At 33.8% G+C, this 16,764-nt stretch overlaps 4 protein-coding genes and 1 long non-coding RNA gene across 5 annotated transcripts; all 5 read left to right on the top strand.

Moving 5' to 3' along the window:
- The first annotated feature begins 150 nt into the window (after positions 1-150).
- LOC111716897 (uncharacterized) lies at positions 151-5,137 on the top strand. The gene is made up of 6 exons (XM_023492410.1): positions 151-295; positions 581-849; positions 1,476-1,987; positions 2,290-2,395; positions 2,964-3,048; positions 3,720-5,137. Exons 2-6 carry the CDS (start codon positions 761-763, stop codon positions 3,780-3,782), a joined length of 855 nt encoding a protein of 284 aa, XP_023348178.1. The 5' UTR covers positions 151-295; positions 581-760; the 3' UTR covers positions 3,783-5,137.
- On the top strand, positions 5,129-9,052 carry LOC111716896 (uncharacterized). Its single transcript, XM_023492409.1, has 8 exons — positions 5,129-5,269; positions 5,719-5,762; positions 5,955-6,035; positions 6,723-6,782; positions 6,988-7,105; positions 8,032-8,115; positions 8,565-8,669; positions 8,933-9,052. The coding sequence occupies exons 1-8, from the start codon at positions 5,252-5,254 to the stop codon at positions 9,050-9,052; spliced, it is 630 nt and encodes a 209-aa protein (XP_023348177.1). The 5' UTR covers positions 5,129-5,251.
- Positions 9,053-9,861: 809 nt separating this feature from the next.
- On the top strand, positions 9,862-11,211 carry LOC111716899 (uncharacterized). The gene is made up of 3 exons (XR_002768625.1): positions 9,862-9,996; positions 10,675-10,749; positions 11,147-11,211. It is a non-coding gene; the product is annotated as an uncharacterized LOC111716899 (long non-coding RNA).
- An 831-nt stretch (positions 11,212-12,042) lies between these two features.
- Positions 12,043-13,764, top strand: LOC111716902 (uncharacterized). The gene is made up of 5 exons (XM_023492413.1): positions 12,043-12,142; positions 12,627-12,678; positions 12,908-12,959; positions 13,407-13,490; positions 13,653-13,764. The coding sequence occupies exons 1-5, from the start codon at positions 12,098-12,100 to the stop codon at positions 13,762-13,764; spliced, it is 345 nt and encodes a 114-aa protein (XP_023348181.1). The 5' UTR covers positions 12,043-12,097.
- A 1,214-nt stretch (positions 13,765-14,978) lies between these two features.
- On the top strand, positions 14,979-16,739 carry LOC111716900 (uncharacterized). The gene is made up of 3 exons (XM_023492411.1): positions 14,979-15,059; positions 15,396-15,639; positions 16,464-16,739. The coding sequence occupies exons 2-3, from the start codon at positions 15,431-15,433 to the stop codon at positions 16,621-16,623; spliced, it is 369 nt and encodes a 122-aa protein (XP_023348179.1). The 5' UTR covers positions 14,979-15,059; positions 15,396-15,430; the 3' UTR covers positions 16,624-16,739.
- Positions 16,740-16,764: the final 25 nt, after the last annotated feature.

Below are 16,764 nucleotides of genomic sequence, written 5' to 3' on the forward strand. Positions count from 1 at the left end.
AAAAAGTATCTTAAAAAAGACAAATCTTGCCAAATAATGTCCCAACTTCTCAGTTTTATCTCCGCAAGACTTCACAAGTTCACAAATCCCTCTCCCCTCTTCTGTTTAACCCCAGAATATATCTGAAAAGTTCCATAAAATATAAGAAAATCAAATAGTCTTGAAAATATTTTACTGTTTAGGAACCCTAGGCTGTGTCGGGTTTTCCTCTTGGAGAAACTTTAAAGATCGTTTTCAAACTTGTTTGAAAACTCCTGTTGGGGGCTCAGGGGCCAGCACGGAAGGTCTACTGGAGGTAGCTCAAAATTAAACATTCCCGGGGGTCATATGAGTTGCCACCAAAAATTTAGGCCGATCTGTTTATCCGTCATGACGTTTATTGGATAAAGACAAACAATAAAGAGTTTCTTCAATTTGGCTGAGCTCTATCTTAACCAAAGGTTTTAACTTCTGTTCAGTTTTTTTGTGAGGGAGAAAGGATAGGAGGATTTTCACGTTAAATTATGTTAAAAAAAATGCGTTATTTTTCATTTCTTGAAAATTAAAGTAAGAAAAATTAGAATATTACTCTTCTAATTAGGTTAAACATATTCTCCAACCTATCTGTTCCTCTTTGCGCACTGTCGACATTACCGACACCAGTATCACCAACGTCGGCCTGGAGTTCCTCTACAGGAAGATCGAGAAGTTGAGTTCCCTCGGCGAGTACTGCATCAGTGACTCCTTCTTCAGGTCCCTGTGCGTGGTGTCCAGCCTGAAGATGGACAAGTTCCCCCTCATCTCCCTGCACGCCAGGAAGGTCTCCACCACGGGGATGTACAATCTTCTTCATGTATTCAACAATATAAGGAAGGGCTTTATTCATTTACAAATTGAAATCCATTTTTTTCTAGACTTTGTGCACCAAACCGTAATATAATTTCTAGACTTTGTGCACCAAACCGTAATATATTTTCTAGACTTTGTGCACCAAACCGTAATATATTTTCTAGACTTTGTGCACCAAACCGTAATATAATTTCTAGGCTTTGTGCACCAAACCGTAATATATTTTCTAGACTTTGTGCACCAAACAGTAATATATTTTAAAACATAAAAATGCTGAGATAATATTTTGTTAAAAGACTTTTGCCGTCGGAATAAATTTCATGTATTTGCTGTCGTTGCAAATACTTTTTAAACAGTTGCGGAGAATGTGTCCATTCACATTTCGAATGGTTTTTCTCTTTCAACTAACATTTTAGTTTTAACGTTTGTAGAAGTAATCCGATTTTACAGAGACCAGCGTAATGAAGTTATTTTTTCATTTAAAATAGTTTCTCGGCCTCGATCTCTCGTAGTTCTTCCTTATTTTATTCTTTGTCAACCGCGCGTGTTTATGCTATTCAGGTCAAGTTAGGGTAAGATAGATTTAACTTAAAATTGAGACCAATCTCTTATATTTTACATTGTAAAAGAACATGGCTTGTTTGTAGGAGTTTAACCTGTTGGGAACCCATGTTTGATATCTGGGATCTTTCATACTTTCCCCATCTTAGACAACTCACGCTCATTCGAGTTCGATACTCGGAATCCGTTCTTAACTCGATCATCTATTATTTCGAGAACTGTAAGCGAGCCAAATATCTGGAGAAGATTTGCCTGGAATTTATTGTTCAGGATCAGGATATCCAGGAGGCCCCTGTCCTGTATATCCCGGAGGTTGATGTATCCAAGATTTTTCACAAATGCGAAAGTTTAAAGGTTTTCACAATCGAGTTTAAGGACAGTCTTCAAGCCACGCCCTCCCTGGGCTACTCCGCCTACAACAATCCAAGGAACGTGACGAGGGCGTGGTTCCAAAGCTTGTCCCACGTCCAGTTCGGACAGATGGTTCAGAACAGCGTGGTGTCCGTTATTCTCGGGAACTGCCCTAGTCTTGTTAACTTTCATGCTAACCATTGTCCAGACCTGGGGGATTCAGATCTTACAGAGGCTTTACCTATAGGTAAATATCAAACTAACAATTATCATGCATTGCATACATTAGGAGGTGGGGGGATATCATAAAAATAGGAGGGGGGGATATCATAAAAAGTANGGCTAAGACTGCGCTGTTTCTATATTAATATTATTGTTTAGAAAAAGCGGAATCAAGGCTAAGACTGCGCTGTTTCTATATTAATATTATTGTTTAGAAAAAGCGGAATCAAGGCTAAGACTGCGCTGTTTCTATATTAATATTATTGTTTAGAAAAAGCGGAATCAAGGCTAAGACTGCGCTGTTTCTATATTAATATTATTGTTTAGAAAAAGCGGAATCAAGGCTAAGACTGCGCTGTTTCTATATTTACGAAGCTTCTCTTCTAACAGAAAACTCTTTCTACACAATCCTGGAAGCTTTCCCGAATCTCAGGTTGGCACATTTAAAGGGACCGTTCACCTAAGGCTGAATCTGGGTATATTTTTTATGGGACAGTTCTCATATTTGGGAGTTTTAGAGGGCCTGTTCCCTTATACAGGGCAGAGTTTTAAAGTTCTCGTTTTGTTGACACCAAAATAAACTTAGAGGGACCGTTCTCCAGTTACTAGGTGTGCTTTCAAATGGGCCGTTCTTTTGATATTAGGAAGGATTGTTCTCCTGAGTTGGGAAATTTTTAAAAAGGATGTTCTCCTGATATTCAGAAGAATTTAAAGGGGCTCTTTTCCTGATACTGGGTAGATCTGTACAAGTGAAACATAGTTTACTGGATTCAAGATTCATTTCGTAAAGAGACAGTTTCCTTATGTCGGATAGAACTGTTACTCTGATCTCAGGTAACCTTGTTAAAGGGACTGTTAACCTAATCTTAGGTAGCTCTGATCAAGGGACTGTAACCTTAATTTCCTGAAACTGTTACCCAAGTCCTATAAATGTACTGCTTGTTAATCTGAGCTAGTTATGCGAAATGGACTGTAATGTTAATTGAATCCTTCTTGTATAGACAATTTGGAAACCTATCTCGCTGGGCGGTGAACTGTGAGGGAATACAGACGATCGTTCGAACAATCAGGAATAATAATCTAGAGGTAATCCTTACTGCCAATTACTTCCTCGTAATTCTTCTATTTCCTTGTAATTCTTCTTTTTCCTTGTAATTCTTCTTTTTCCTTGTAATTCTTTTACTTTTTGTAATTCTTCTATTTTCTTGTAATTCTTTTACTTTCTTGTAATTTCTTAGTAATTCTTTTACTTCCTTGTAATTCTTCTACTTCCTTCTTCCACTTCCATCATCTTCCTTTTCTTCTTCCTATTTCTACATTTCTTTTCTTTTTCATTTTTCCTCTTTGTTTCTTTCATCTTCCTTATTTTTACTTTTTGCTTTCTTCATTCATCTTTTCCCTTCCTCTTCTTCCTTTAACTTTTTATTTTCTTCCTTTCTCCTACTTTTTTCTACTTTCTGTACCTCTATGCTCATCTTTTTCCTTGTTTTCCTTTTCTTCCTTTCTGTTCTTCCTTCATCTTTCTTTTTTTTCTTTCTTGCCCAGGTCTTGTATTTTTAAAGTCTTTCAAGTCTTGAATAATACAATCCATGAAACTTTAAATAAATAACTCTACTCTGATTAATTTCAATTAAATTAATTAAATAATATAAAATCTGCACAATCGTCTCTATGAGAAGATAACACTTCAGAGATCAAGATAATATTAAATACTAGATGCAGGTGAATCAAGATATAACAAAGCAAATCTATTTCAGGTTGAAATATTGTGTGGTTCTCATTGGTTTCAGTCCGCCTGTGAGCAGGAAGTTATAATCTGAAACTGGGATCAAATCAAGGATCAATGTCCAACCCTCAGCCCTGCATCAATCATGAATTAAACAATGATGAAACCATAATCAAATTTGAATTTTTACAAAGCAACAAGATTAAAAAATCAGATCTGGGAACCTTTGTGATGAATACCCATAATGCCGATCGTTTGATCTTGATATTCACATCGGGTACTTTAGAATTATGCGCAGAATATTCTGCCTGGTCTCTTCATTTTGGAAATCAGCTATTTCACTGTTGTCTCATTGGTTGAATCCATAATTCCCTGGCTTCTAATTGGCTGTCTGTTTTCCACAGACGACACTATTTACGGGATATCAAATACAGATTAAATTAATCTGCATGTTAACGAAAGATGGAGATCAAGCTTTGATCTCGATATCCACAATACAAGAGTTCCCACCTATGGTTAAGAATTAGGTCTTGAATATGGTTTGCTATATTTCCGATATCAGCGGGGGCGAAGGGATATGTTTTGAAAACCTCGTTATTCTTAATGTTATTTTTGAGGGGAAATAATCAAATTTTTTTTAAGTTGTTTAAATGTGATTTTGATCTAAGTGATCTCAACAAAAATCTAGTCCTATTGTTAACACCAAAGATTTAAAAATTGTTTTATTTTATTTATATATTATAATATTTTCTAATACAGTTTTCACTTGCATTTATTATTTAATCTACAGTAATAACCAGAAAACTATGGAATTTGAAGTCGCCTTTTAAACTCAAGCTATGACTCTTAATAGCGCATTAAACATGAGGCACAGCAATTGTGCAATGTAAACAGACCCATTTTACTTTTGTAATTTAATAACTTTCAAGTAAAGCTATTTGCTTTGTATCAAAATCAAATGCACTTCATTAATTCTATAATGTCGTGTTCCAATTCCACGGTTTTCTGGTTATTACTGTAGTCATTTTTTTACTTTGGGTTGTCTTTTATGACAAACTGACAGCTCATTAAACTTTATCTCTTGTTTTAATATTTATTTATTTAATTTATTAAAATTAATTTATTTCGACATGCAAAATTCTTGAAATTATCCCGTTGAAAAGTTGCCGTTCGTTGTTAATATAGACATGAAGTAGTAATTTATCTAAATAGAACTTACTATAAACATTAAACATGTTGATGTCTAGCGTAGTACAATATGTAATGTACCAAAAGTTTCAATGTCTTTTAAAACAATATTTTTAAAGATAAATCGGCGCGAATGTGTAAAAAATCTGAGGAAAAAGATTAAAAATTAAATTTATATTTCAATGAACATGTTAAGTTTTACCGTTTTCAAATGTTTAAATGTATTTTTCCATTCGTCGGTGAATAGCATTATATTTCAGATCCAGTTTAAGATGGAGGGAAGGAGGTTCAATCAGATTGGAATATTTCCATAGAGATTTTAAAAAAGAGGACATATTTTATTGTTCATAGAGAACAAATGCGCAGAGAGGAAATATGGACCCAGATACAGAGGTGACATAATTTTTAATGATTACAAACAAGTTTTATTTGCGGCAGGTGCGCTGTTGTAGTTAACGGACATGTAATAGGGTCAGAGAATAGATTTAATACTTTTTTTTGTGACCAATTTCGAAGAGCCAGCCTAAATATGTCTTATGTCTTATGTAAGTGTAATTTCATGTGGCCCTCCATGTAAATATGGCAATGCCCGATTTACAACGATATCTTTAAAACCTTATTCTGATAAAAAATGAGGAAAATAGCGTCGTTTTTCTTTTGATAATTTCTCCATAGCTTCTTATGAGTAGAAAACAGCAATAAAAAAAAAACGGTTAAAAGAAACAAAAACATGAATATTTAATTCATACCTTGTCATCTTTTCATGGAGGGTCACTTGAAATTATGCTTACAGCCCCTTTATCAACCTGTAATCATATGCCACAACAAATGTTATTTTGTAGGAATATGTTCGGAGGATTCAAACCTTAAATAGCATCAAGGACAGGTCAGTTTATTTCTCATTTTTATTTTTTAACTCCTCTGAAATCCACGGTGCTCAACGCCGTCCTTAGTCACACTTTCAAGATGAAAACTGTATTAATAGAGTTCACTTATTTTTTTCCCCATTATAAGTTATAATTGAAGGTACTTTTGAAATAAATTTAAAATATGAATTATCTAGATTTACAATTTTTAGATATAATTTCACAACGACCTTGAAATCCAAGATAAGTCCGGATCTAATGCTCTGGAACTTTATTCGGGATGAGGAATACAAGTAGGAAGCTTTATATTATTATTATTTGAGATATAATCCAATTAACCGGAGACCAAATTTACCAAGTTTGAGCTAGGTTAGTACCTACCTCCGTTCAAAGCTTTAATCCCCGGAATATTTGAGTTGGTAATACTGGATTTGAACTAGTGGTAGGTAGTTCAGTGACCTCTCTAATTCATTGAATTCGAATGGTCTGAGGATGAATTGAAAAATTGAAGAACAAATGGGAAAACTGGTTTATATACTGTTTAGTGTTTATTGATCTCTTGTGTGCTTTAGCTCCATTTTGTAATATAAAACATATATTGATTTTCACAGGGTAAACAAAAACCCCCCAGACAACCATTCTTATCTGGAAGTAGAGATTAGTAAAACTTTGCTCGCTTGTGATTATGTAAAATAATCACAAATTCAAATCACATCAGTTTTACGATACACAGATATACAGAGTAACAGTTATTCCACCCATCGAGTTTTAACAAAAAAAAAACAATAATTTATTTTTCTCAATTCGGTGAATAAAACACTAAAGAGAAAATTAAACATCTGGTAAAAAAGATGATTTTATAGAGAGGGGGGGGGGATTTTTCAAGAAAATATGTACCCTCCACGAAAAATTAATGAGTCTCATGAAGTAGATCTTGTTTGTTGTTGAAATTGCATTAATAAAATATTTTGAATTGTCAGGGTGGAAAGTTCATCTTTCATTGAGATTATGGAGGCGGAGAAATCTTGGGAGAAACTCAGGAAATCAATTAAAAATTATGAAAAAAATAAAATCAATGTTATTGAATTGATAATTTGATTACCTTATTTTCTATATCAATTGTTCAAAAATGAAAAGAAGAGAAAAATTGGTTAAAAAATTGAAAAAAATATTTTTTTTAATGAATTGATCAATGGTTGATGTAAGATTTGATCTGCGAGATATTAAATTGATTGATCTGATCAGATATTCCAAAATCCTGATCCAAAGTCATATTGTGAACTTCAACTCTGCCCAGGACCTGCTGAACCAGATGGCTGCTAAAAACTTTGCCATCTCTCATTTCCTCAAAATTTGTATAGAGGTAGGACGGACTTAAAAGGGACCCTCCACGCAAAGATGACAATGCCCAATTTACAACTGTACTCTCGAAACATTAATCTCATAAAAAGTTCTGACCCAAAAAGTGTTCAATTTTGATAATTCATCCATTGCTTCTCATAAGCAAGAAATTCACAAATCACTTTTGCAGAGAAACCGAAAATAAACAGCTGAACGAAACAAAAACATGGATATCTTATTCATATTTGATCAAACAAGGTTTAAAGGGTACCGCTGTAAATTGGGCACTGCCCTGCCATATACTCAAATTGTTCTTACCTTTGTTATCAGAGCAGGGATGTTTCCAAATTCACTGTTTTAATACGAATCTTTAGATCTTGATGAATATATGTTTTGTTGAAATTTAGTTTTCACTAAAATAGTAGAATTTTAAAATTTTGCAAAGTAAAACTGCAGCGTAATTTTGTTTTTGATATTTTTGGTGTTAATTTGACTTAAATGCTGCATTTTTATATTCGTTTTTTACAAAGTTAAATTATTCATACTTAAGATGAACCGAGTTGACTTCAGGATTAAAATCAATCAGGGGGATTCTTTCTTTCGAATAAATCTTTTATATATATATTTAAATCCATAGACACAGTGTTTCGTCCTATTAGGACTCATCAGTATGGCTCTAATCATCTGATTTTGATTTTGCGGTTGACGGGCCTTGAACCATGAATCCTTAAATTATGAATCAAACACGCTAACCACTGCTCCATCAAACCCTGATGATTTGGCAATGAAACAGGGACCAGCGAGCTCAACCAACTTATTATAAGTTGAGGGCCTTTCATAATGCTAATTAGTACACCTAATCATTACCACAGAGAACTCAAGTTTAGCGGACTAAACGAGTATATATATATAATATATTTGTTTATACATATTTATAACCCTTTTTAGGACAACCTTCTACCCTATCCCAGTGACACAGTTTCCTTTATACATGATCTCAACTATAGTTATCAACTTCTAAAACTAGTCAAGGAATAATATTCACCTCTAATATAGAAATAAAATATTTTATTGTGGATCTAAGTATTAACTTCACTAATTTATTGATAAAACTGGAGTGTAGTGTAGCGTATATGTAATCCCCTACTAGATACATTTTAAGCTTAGCATGAAATCTGCTAGTAACAGAATATTTTATGAACATTACGCTGGATATAGAATAATGAATATTGGTATAAGCTGGATATAGAATCCACTAATAAATGAATATTGGTATATGCTGGATATAGAATCCATTAATAAATGAATATTTTATAAGCAGGATATAGAATCAACTAATAGATGAATATAGGTATAAGCAGGATAGAGAATCTACTAATAAATGAATATTGGTATAAGCTGGATATAGAATCCATTAATAAATGAATATTGGTATAAGCTGGATATAGAATCCATTTATGAATGAATATTGGTATAAGCAGGATATAGAATCCACTAATGAACGAGTGAGACGGCGTGTGAACGGACAGACTGAAGAGTTCTGGGTTGTTTACGCCAAAATTGGGCCTGAACCGGTTACAATACAGGTACATGCAGTGTAGACTGTAGAAGTACAGTTTTTAGGGTCAATTGTACAATTATCTATGTACAGAAACTTGTATGATTTAATTTTTCGGTGATATGTTAATTTTGAAAAGCTAATTTTAGCATAGCATTGCCTCCTCACTTTAGCATATACACTATATAGTACTTGTTTCTTAAATCTGATTTTTGCAGCGCTCGGTCTCTTCCTATACACCTGAACCTCATAGTTTGAATTATATTGAGACCTAATATATATCTAATACAGGTTCATGCCTCTGGTATCCCCTCCCCTCGGTATGAATGGTACTACAGACCTAATGATGAACCTGGTTCTCCTTCAGAGGAGTTTAAATGGACTATATTACAAGTAAATCAATATTTTTAATTTGCTAATGATTTGTTTTTAAGATAGTTTTGTTTATTCAAACAAATATAGGGTCTCTCACAAAGAGCAGAAAAAGGTTGAAAATTGCTTTTATCTTTGAAATGATTTGCGGCATTTACTCGGCAACCTACGTTTACATGAATAATTCTTAAAACACTTTACAAAATTCCCCTACTCCTGGCATTTCCAAAGTGTGGTCTGCCATTTTGTGCTGTAAATATTACCCTAGATATCTGGAAGCTGGTTCAGATTTTAAATTATTAAATAAAACGAAATTTTTCGGCATCTTCATTAAATGTTATCTTCAGTAATTTTGAAACACACAGAAAAGGCAGACCACATTTTGGAAATGACGGGACTTGATTATTACTTTTAGAATTTTTCCTTAAAGTTGAAGAATGAATTTCGCAAATTATTTCAAAGATCACAGCTTTCTCTCCACTGTCAGTGGGACACACTGTATCTTTTTACAAATGTCACTATCCTGACTTTAGAGAAAGGTTTTTTTTCAGACAAGTGGTGCAATTTATAAAAAATTTTGGACAAGCACATCTTTTGGTGCCTTTAAAAAAAGGGCCGGTTACCCAGTAAGGGTTACCAACAGAGGAGGAGACTTCATTTAGTTCTTATTTTTTTCGGTTCGTGACTGTACATTTGTTACTTTAATATTGCCAAACCATTTATTATGTCGGTAGAAGACTGTATCCATGGCAGTGTAACCTATATTCAACCTCCAGGGTTTTATATTTGAATAGTTTTAGGTCATCATTAAAGTCTCATCCTTTGTCGGTAACCCTATAATATCTAGAGATATTTGACATATATTTACCGTAGGGTACTACTACTGTCGTATACAGCATAACCTTTGCGTTGTTGGAGAAGTAACAAGAGAGAAGTTGGATGATTGGACCAATTCTAAAAAAATATTTCTTCGCCCAGAAAAGGTAGCTATTTTAAGTGGTGTAATTAGCTTTAATTACTCATATTACGTCATTAATGATTTAAGAATTACAATTAGACCCCCCTCCCCCCTTCGACTCATCCCAAACTTTGGGTTATCCTTAAAATTCATATTTTCTCCATGTTTCCAAAATTTTCAAAATTAGAGTAGTTTTGATAATCAAAAATTCTTTTTTGTACGTTGGGCTTCAAGTGTATAATAGTTATTTTTGTGTCCTGTACTTCATCGTGTATATGTGAGTGTGAAATCTTTGTCGCATATTCTAAATTTGAGTAATTAGTGAGAGTATTTTGGTTGTTATCATCCGGCTCTCGTATACTTTTCCTTTAACTCTACAAAGTGGTCTTTGTGTCTAGGGAAGTCTAATAGTTACAAAGCAGCTTACCCACTTAGTCTGTTTTTCAATGATAGTTGTTATCTAGCATCCGACTCACGTAGAATCTTTCTTTTACACTATTAAGGAGTCGACGAATTACGGGGTCCTTTACCAATTCTCTTTCTTCATAGTTATTAATAGTATCAAGGACAAAGCATCCTACCCCCGTAGAATCTTCCTTAAACACTAAACAGTGGTCAAATTATTTAGGGCAGTGAATTGTGACAAAGCATTTGACACACGTAGAATCTTTCCTAAACACTAAACAGTTGTCAATGTATTTAGGGCAGTCTAATTGTGACAAAGCATCCGACCCACGTAGAGTCTTCCTTTGGTGGTTCCGCTCAACTTTCCTGTCAGGTAATCATATTTTTTTAGTATTATTAAGAATTTTAACGAAAAACTACAATTTTTTCTGACGAAAAAAATATTTTAATCACATTTAAGGCCCATATTTAGTTAATAATAATGTGTAAGGAAAATATCGCTTATTTATTCGTTATTTACCTAGTTTTAATTCCATGCAACAATATTTAAAATATTTTGGTTTTATCAGTTTTTATGTTCTCTCTGCTTCAACAATCAACAACATCTAGGATATGATATGAGTATTTAAATATCTGCAGGATTCTATTATTAGTAGGTTTAGAAGACGACATTTTATAAATTCTTTCGATTTCCCTAAATTTTGAATGAAACTGTATATTTTTGTGTTTTGTGTAAATTAAAATAGAATATTTTAAAACCATTCATTTAGGCGGAGAGTTTTGAGTTGTTAAGTTATCAATGGTTCAAAGATGATGAAAAACTAATAGGTAAGATAAATCTCATCTTTTTAAACTCAACCCATGATTACAACCCCGTATTTTCCAAATATCTTCTCTCCAAGTGGTCACAAATATGTATGCACGTCCAGGGTTTTAGGTTCAGTTTTAAACTTTAAAGATTTGGTGCAATTGAGTTTCTTTGAAAAATCTGAGATATTATTGATATTTTGAAATTGTATGCCCTGTAACAAAAGAGAAGATGCAGAAAATCAAAAGTGTACAAAGTGGATATTGAGATTAAGGGTATTCGACACAAGAGTTTCCAGCTCAGGACGATAAACGAAAACTTAAACGTTTTTTTGTGATGTCATCATTAGGCTAGTTTTTTTGTGATGTCATCCTTAGACTAGTTTTTTGTGATGTCATCATTAGGCTAGTTTTTTGTGATATCATCATTAGACTAGTTTTTTTGTGATGTCATCCTTAGGCTAGTTTTTTGTTATGCCATCATTAGAAGGCTAGTTTTTTGTGATACCATCTTTAGGCTAGTTTTTTTGTGATGTCATCATTAGGCTAGTTTTTTGTGATATCATCATTAGGCTAGTTTTTTTTTGTGATGTCATCTTTAGGCTAGTTTTTTGTGATATCATCTTAAGGCTAGTTTTTTTTTGTGATGTCATCATTAGGCTAGTTTTTTGTGATGTCATCATTAGGCTAGATTTTTGTGATGTCATCATTAGGCTAGAAATTTTTCAACAAAAATTTTTTTTTTTTTGCAATTTGTACTGTATTTCTTTGATTACTATTAAATTTCCAATTACAGACAGTACTTAAAATTGGTGTACACTGTACACTGTTCACTGTACACTGTACACTGTTCAGGAGAGAAGATCACTCTGAGGTTTGAAGTTGTGTGCGGACAACCAATAGTTTACGAATGGATGAAACAAGGAATTAGAGAGGACATCACAGTGAATCCTCCAGAGGTAAATTCAAGGGCAAATAGTTCTTAACAAGGAATCCGCTCAAAACTGACACTGACTGTTACTTGTTACTTTGACAAACACGATTGTAACTTAATGATAATGAAATTATTTACTTCAACTTTCTTTATTTTAATCAAGAAATGGTAATTTGTTAACTGTTCAATAGTTACTTTTTTATTGTATTTTTTATTTTTATAACATATAACATCAGGATCTAGGATATTCATTTTTTATGACCAAACGCGACTTTATCCTTTATCATTTATATTCTGACATATTTTCCCAGCTTGTTTCTGTTCGTGAACTATCTTTGACAATTTAAAAAAGACAATTTTATTTGACAATATCTCAACAAATATTCAGGGATTTTTAAAAGAATAATTCTCAAATGATTCCTAAAGAATTTGTCCACAGCACTGCACACTCAGTTTAACTACCTTACATAGCCGGTCTGTCCCTTTAAATCCTGAATCTTATTGTCCAGGTATGTGTTAGAACCAGTATAACTCCCATAGCAGTTGGGAGGGAACTATCAGGGAGAAATCAATCAATCAATTAACTTCAATCAAATAAATTTGATTTGTTAATCAATGGATAAAAGGATAAATCAAAGAAATGAGAAGAAAAACAATTTTTTAAACCTATACGCACACACGTCGTCCAGGAATTTATTAATTTGAAGTCGGTTGTTGTGTCAATGTTAAAAAGACGACATTTTTCCCTTTTCTCTCTGAAATGTCGAATGTTTTGAATTGATGATATCAGGGGAGGTTGTTGAGGGTGGGGACGGGGTAACAGTTTGGCAATATGTCTGCAGGTAACAACTAAATACTTAAACTGTTCCATTTAAACTATTCTTAATCTTGAAATCCAGAGAGGAATATCAGTTTTTTTCTTCTCGAACTTGAAATTATATTTTTATATACCTTTATTTCTTCTTTGAATCCGGCTCTAATCTTTAAATCAATCTTTGGAGCACGAAGAGATATGTGAGAAGTGAAACTTCTAAATTCAAAAGTTTTCTTTTTCAAATTGCAATATAACCGAACAGTGATTACGAATTTGTGTACTCAGATATAGTTAGTATCAAGATACTTTACTGATCTATATTTGTACTAGTGTATACTGTCCTAGTACAGGAAAATCCGTGTACTCAGATATAGTTAGTATCAGGATACTTTACTGATCTATATTTGTACTAGAAAATCCTTTTACTCAGATATAGTTAGTATCAGGATACTATACTAGTCTATATTTGTACTAGGGCGTACTGTCCTAGTACAGGAGAATCCGTGTACTCAGATATAGTTAGTATCAGGGTTGCCAAATCAACAACTAACGAATGCAGGTAAATATTTTTATAACATAACATTTCTTTGACGATAAAAGATAGCTTTTATTTGTGGGAGTGGGGTCAAAATCATGTCCAATCTGGAAAGCCATGTATTGCACCATTTTTTTCATTTTTTGAAAATTTGCTCTGCATCTTGATTTTTGTTTTGTTTTTTAGTTTCCCGAAGTTTAAGATTGCTCTAATAATCTGCGAGGAAAAATATCAAAAAGTTTCGCAGTTTTCCAACCTTAAAGCCACCAGGAACGATGGCGAGTCACTAACTTACTGACTCACTCACTTACTGACTCACTCACTTACTGACTCACTCACTTACTGACTCACTCACTTACTGACTCACTCACTTACTGACTCACTGACGCACTTAATGATCAATTAAATGACTTACTGACTCACTTTATGACTCACTAAATGACTCACTGACCCGCTAACTGGCACACTCACTCACTCACTGAGTTTAAATTGAAAATGTTTAGGAATGCTGTAGACTTGTTTGCTAGTTTTATTGATGAAGAGACATATTGCCTCTTCTACTATAACGGACACGCTGTAGGACATAGTGAAGATATATATTTAGGAACACATCATACTCAAATTAGTTTTGAAATTATTTTGAACTAAACCATGTATTTCTGCTGACAAATTAAGCTTAACTATGTTTTTTTGCAAAAAAAATAGAAGATTTAAATCAAAGTTGTTTTATTTTTTTTATAGAAACTATGACTTATGTCTGAACTATTTTGCTTTTTTTCGGCAAATGAATTTATAAACTGATAACTCGCCACGATTTTTCTAATCTCTATATCTTTTCAACCTGGTGGTGTAAACCTTTGACGACCTGATTTAGCAGAATTCACATTTTAAAGTATCAAAGGTCCACGACTTTAGGTTTAGAAGATTAGAAAATATGCATTTAAGGCGAATACTCGGTTCCTTTCTTTCTTTCTTTCGTGAACAGGTTGTTTGGCTGGCCAGCGTCCGGTAGTACCGTACTTTGGAGTAGGAGGAGGGTGATCAGGGTGCAGACTTGACCGGGTTTTGGAATCAGTCTGACTCATGGGTACTGGAAAAGGGTAAAGTAGTCATGCAACTTGGAATCCTGTACCCTACCTACGTCACAACGCCCGTATCCGCTCACTGCACTATCCTCTGCTCCGTCCATAGGTACTGGAATATGACGTCAGAGAGTACCAATCTTCCCCGTACCGTATCGACCTTTCATTCGTGCGCAAGCTTCTTTGCGATACTTGACTATCTTGGTCTGACTGAGACCATTACTCTGGTGGCGGTCTGGGGATTCCACGTTGGGGATATTCCACGATCTTCTGTTTATTTATTTATATACTCGGTTCCTTCATCTTAAATTCAGTTCCTTGGATGTCTTCACCACAGACCACCTGCTATTAAAAAAAACGACAAGAATAATTTGCAGAAAGGTTTTGTACGAGTCCTAAGCACTGAACTATAAGTATGTGTTTGTATTAGCTCCTGTTGAGAGTAGTCTAGAAGAACATGATCCAACTCCACTCTCACAAATACTTCTTCATCATGGACATATTGAATCAGGAACAAAATATATATAATAAATTAATTATGAATGCTTAACAAATAAGAACAAAAGATGTCTTGGAATGTATGGATTATATAAGACTCTTTGTAATGAACATCGGAGTTCTTTTTGCTGTTTTTAATCTCTGAATGACATGTAATATTAAGTGAAGGAGCTATGCAAAAAGAAATATTTATATTATCTTTCTTTACAGAACTAGAACAAGAAGTATCGTCTTTGCATGGAGGGCAGGGCACTTGAAATTACGCTTACAGTCCCTTTCAATCAGCTTAGACACTTAAGCGTTTAATAACGTAAAATAAATAGGTGTTTATTTTATTTTGTTGAATCAGTTATCTCTGACAAGAACCCTTTGCTAGGGGTTATTATGTACGACTCATGTAGGGACGACCCCAAGGACTTCATCAAGCGCAAGCTGGAGCAGTCAAAGCAGTCCTCTGGATATATCATGAAGAACAGTCCCAACCTTGTGATTGGATACGGGACTATGCCGAACATGAAAGCGTATGAAGAGAATGATATTAGAACCGGAGTTCATGTCGGAGTCTACATGAAGCATCTTCTTAACCATATCAGGTCATTGGGTTGGAATTTATCATTTTTTGTTAACAATTCTGAAATTTAAATTGTCTTATCTTAATGCTAATTATATGAACTAATTAAACACTTCATTTTCAAAATTAATGGTTTATTTTTCATTTAACACTCAGTTGTAACCGTGAAATTTATCAGTGTTATAAATGGTTTTTTTCTATTCTAAAAGAAAGCTGTTCGTCCCTACTATGGGCACTCATGCAAAGTCAATAAATACTAAAGTGGAACAGACTAAGGCAACGACGACAGGTTAGGCCATAAGGTTTTATTTGGTTTGGAGAAAATTGCATGAAAAGATTTCTTTTAAAAAGTAAAGACTAGAAAACAATAGACTGAAGACCCGTAAAAGTGAAGATCAAGAGATATATTCGAAGATCCTCATTTTTCGGTATCACACATTGTGCATTCCATGTTTTACAGATTATGCCTGTAGGCATTATTTTGCTGTCTGAAATTATTTATTGTGCAGTAAAATGGCTAAATTTCACTTCTGAAATCTTAATTTACGTTAATCTATATTTAAGTTAAATACAAATTCTAAGTCTGTGTTTGTAAACAAAGAGAGTCCAGTTTCTGTTGTACTGTACACTCCGTATACAAACCAATTTATATATATATATACATATTTCTAAATACTTGGGACATGAAATGTCGTCATCCAACTATAAGTTTGGCACACTTTAGTATTTAATCACTTTGGCACTCATGAGCCTCCGTATCCCCATCATATTAGAAAAATCATCTTTTTTTTATAAATTTTACTATCCCAATTTTGGTTCATGTCTAATTCTCCTGTTGACCTTCAGGAACCGAGAGCTGGACATCGAGACGGTGTTCAAGAACGTTCAGAGCGATTTCCAGAAGTTGAACTCCATGGCCTTGAGTGAGAAGATGAAGCCGGAGTACAGGAGCTCCCTAGGCCAGGCCATGTACCTCGGAGCTAACCTTAGGAATTCATCTCAATAATTATATACTATATGAAACATGTCTTCTGGAACTAGTTGAAAAAGTACCTATCTGGCTGAATATAATTTATTTAATTTATTACTCTTAATATAAAATAAATTTCTTTAAGAAGATGATGTCCGGTCCCATTGTTTGAAAACT

This window comes from Eurytemora carolleeae, unplaced genomic scaffold, assembly GCF_000591075.1.
Source record: "Eurytemora carolleeae unplaced genomic scaffold, Eaff_2.0 scaffold2268, whole genome shotgun sequence".
Lineage (NCBI taxonomy): Eukaryota > Metazoa > Arthropoda > Copepoda > Calanoida > Temoridae > Eurytemora > Eurytemora carolleeae.

Bases quoted from the DNA above. Each gene is read 5' to 3' on its own strand.
- LOC111716902 (XM_023492413.1), top strand. From the start codon at position 12,098: ATGAAACAAGGAATTAGAGAGGACATCACAGTGAATCCTCCAGAG. The intron at 12,143-12,626 runs GTAAATTCAAGG...CTTATTGTCCAG, and splicing joins TCACAGTGAATCCTCCAGAG to GTATGTGTTAGAACCAGTAT. The intron at 13,491-13,652 runs GTAAATATTTTT...TTTGTTTTTTAG, and splicing joins TCAACAACTAACGAATGCAG to TTTCCCGAAGTTTAAGATTG.
- LOC111716900 (XM_023492411.1), top strand. From the start codon at position 15,431: ATGTACGACTCATGTAGGGACGACCCCAAGGACTTCATCAAGCGCAAG. The intron at 15,640-16,463 runs GTCATTGGGTTG...GTTGACCTTCAG, and splicing joins CATCTTCTTAACCATATCAG to GAACCGAGAGCTGGACATCG.
- LOC111716896 (XM_023492409.1), top strand. The intron at 6,036-6,722 runs GTAGGAAGCTTT...TTGAATTGTCAG, and splicing joins ATTCGGGATGAGGAATACAA to GGTGGAAAGTTCATCTTTCA. The intron at 8,670-8,932 runs GTACATGCAGTG...TATCTAATACAG, and splicing joins CTGAACCGGTTACAATACAG to GTTCATGCCTCTGGTATCCC.
- LOC111716897 (XM_023492410.1), top strand. From the start codon at position 761: ATGGACAAGTTCCCCCTCATCTCCCTGCACGCCAGGAAGGTCTCCACC. The intron at 850-1,475 runs GAAGGGCTTTAT...GCTTGTTTGTAG, and splicing joins CATGTATTCAACAATATAAG to GAGTTTAACCTGTTGGGAAC. The intron at 2,396-2,963 runs GTTGGCACATTT...CTTCTTGTATAG, and splicing joins GAAGCTTTCCCGAATCTCAG to ACAATTTGGAAACCTATCTC.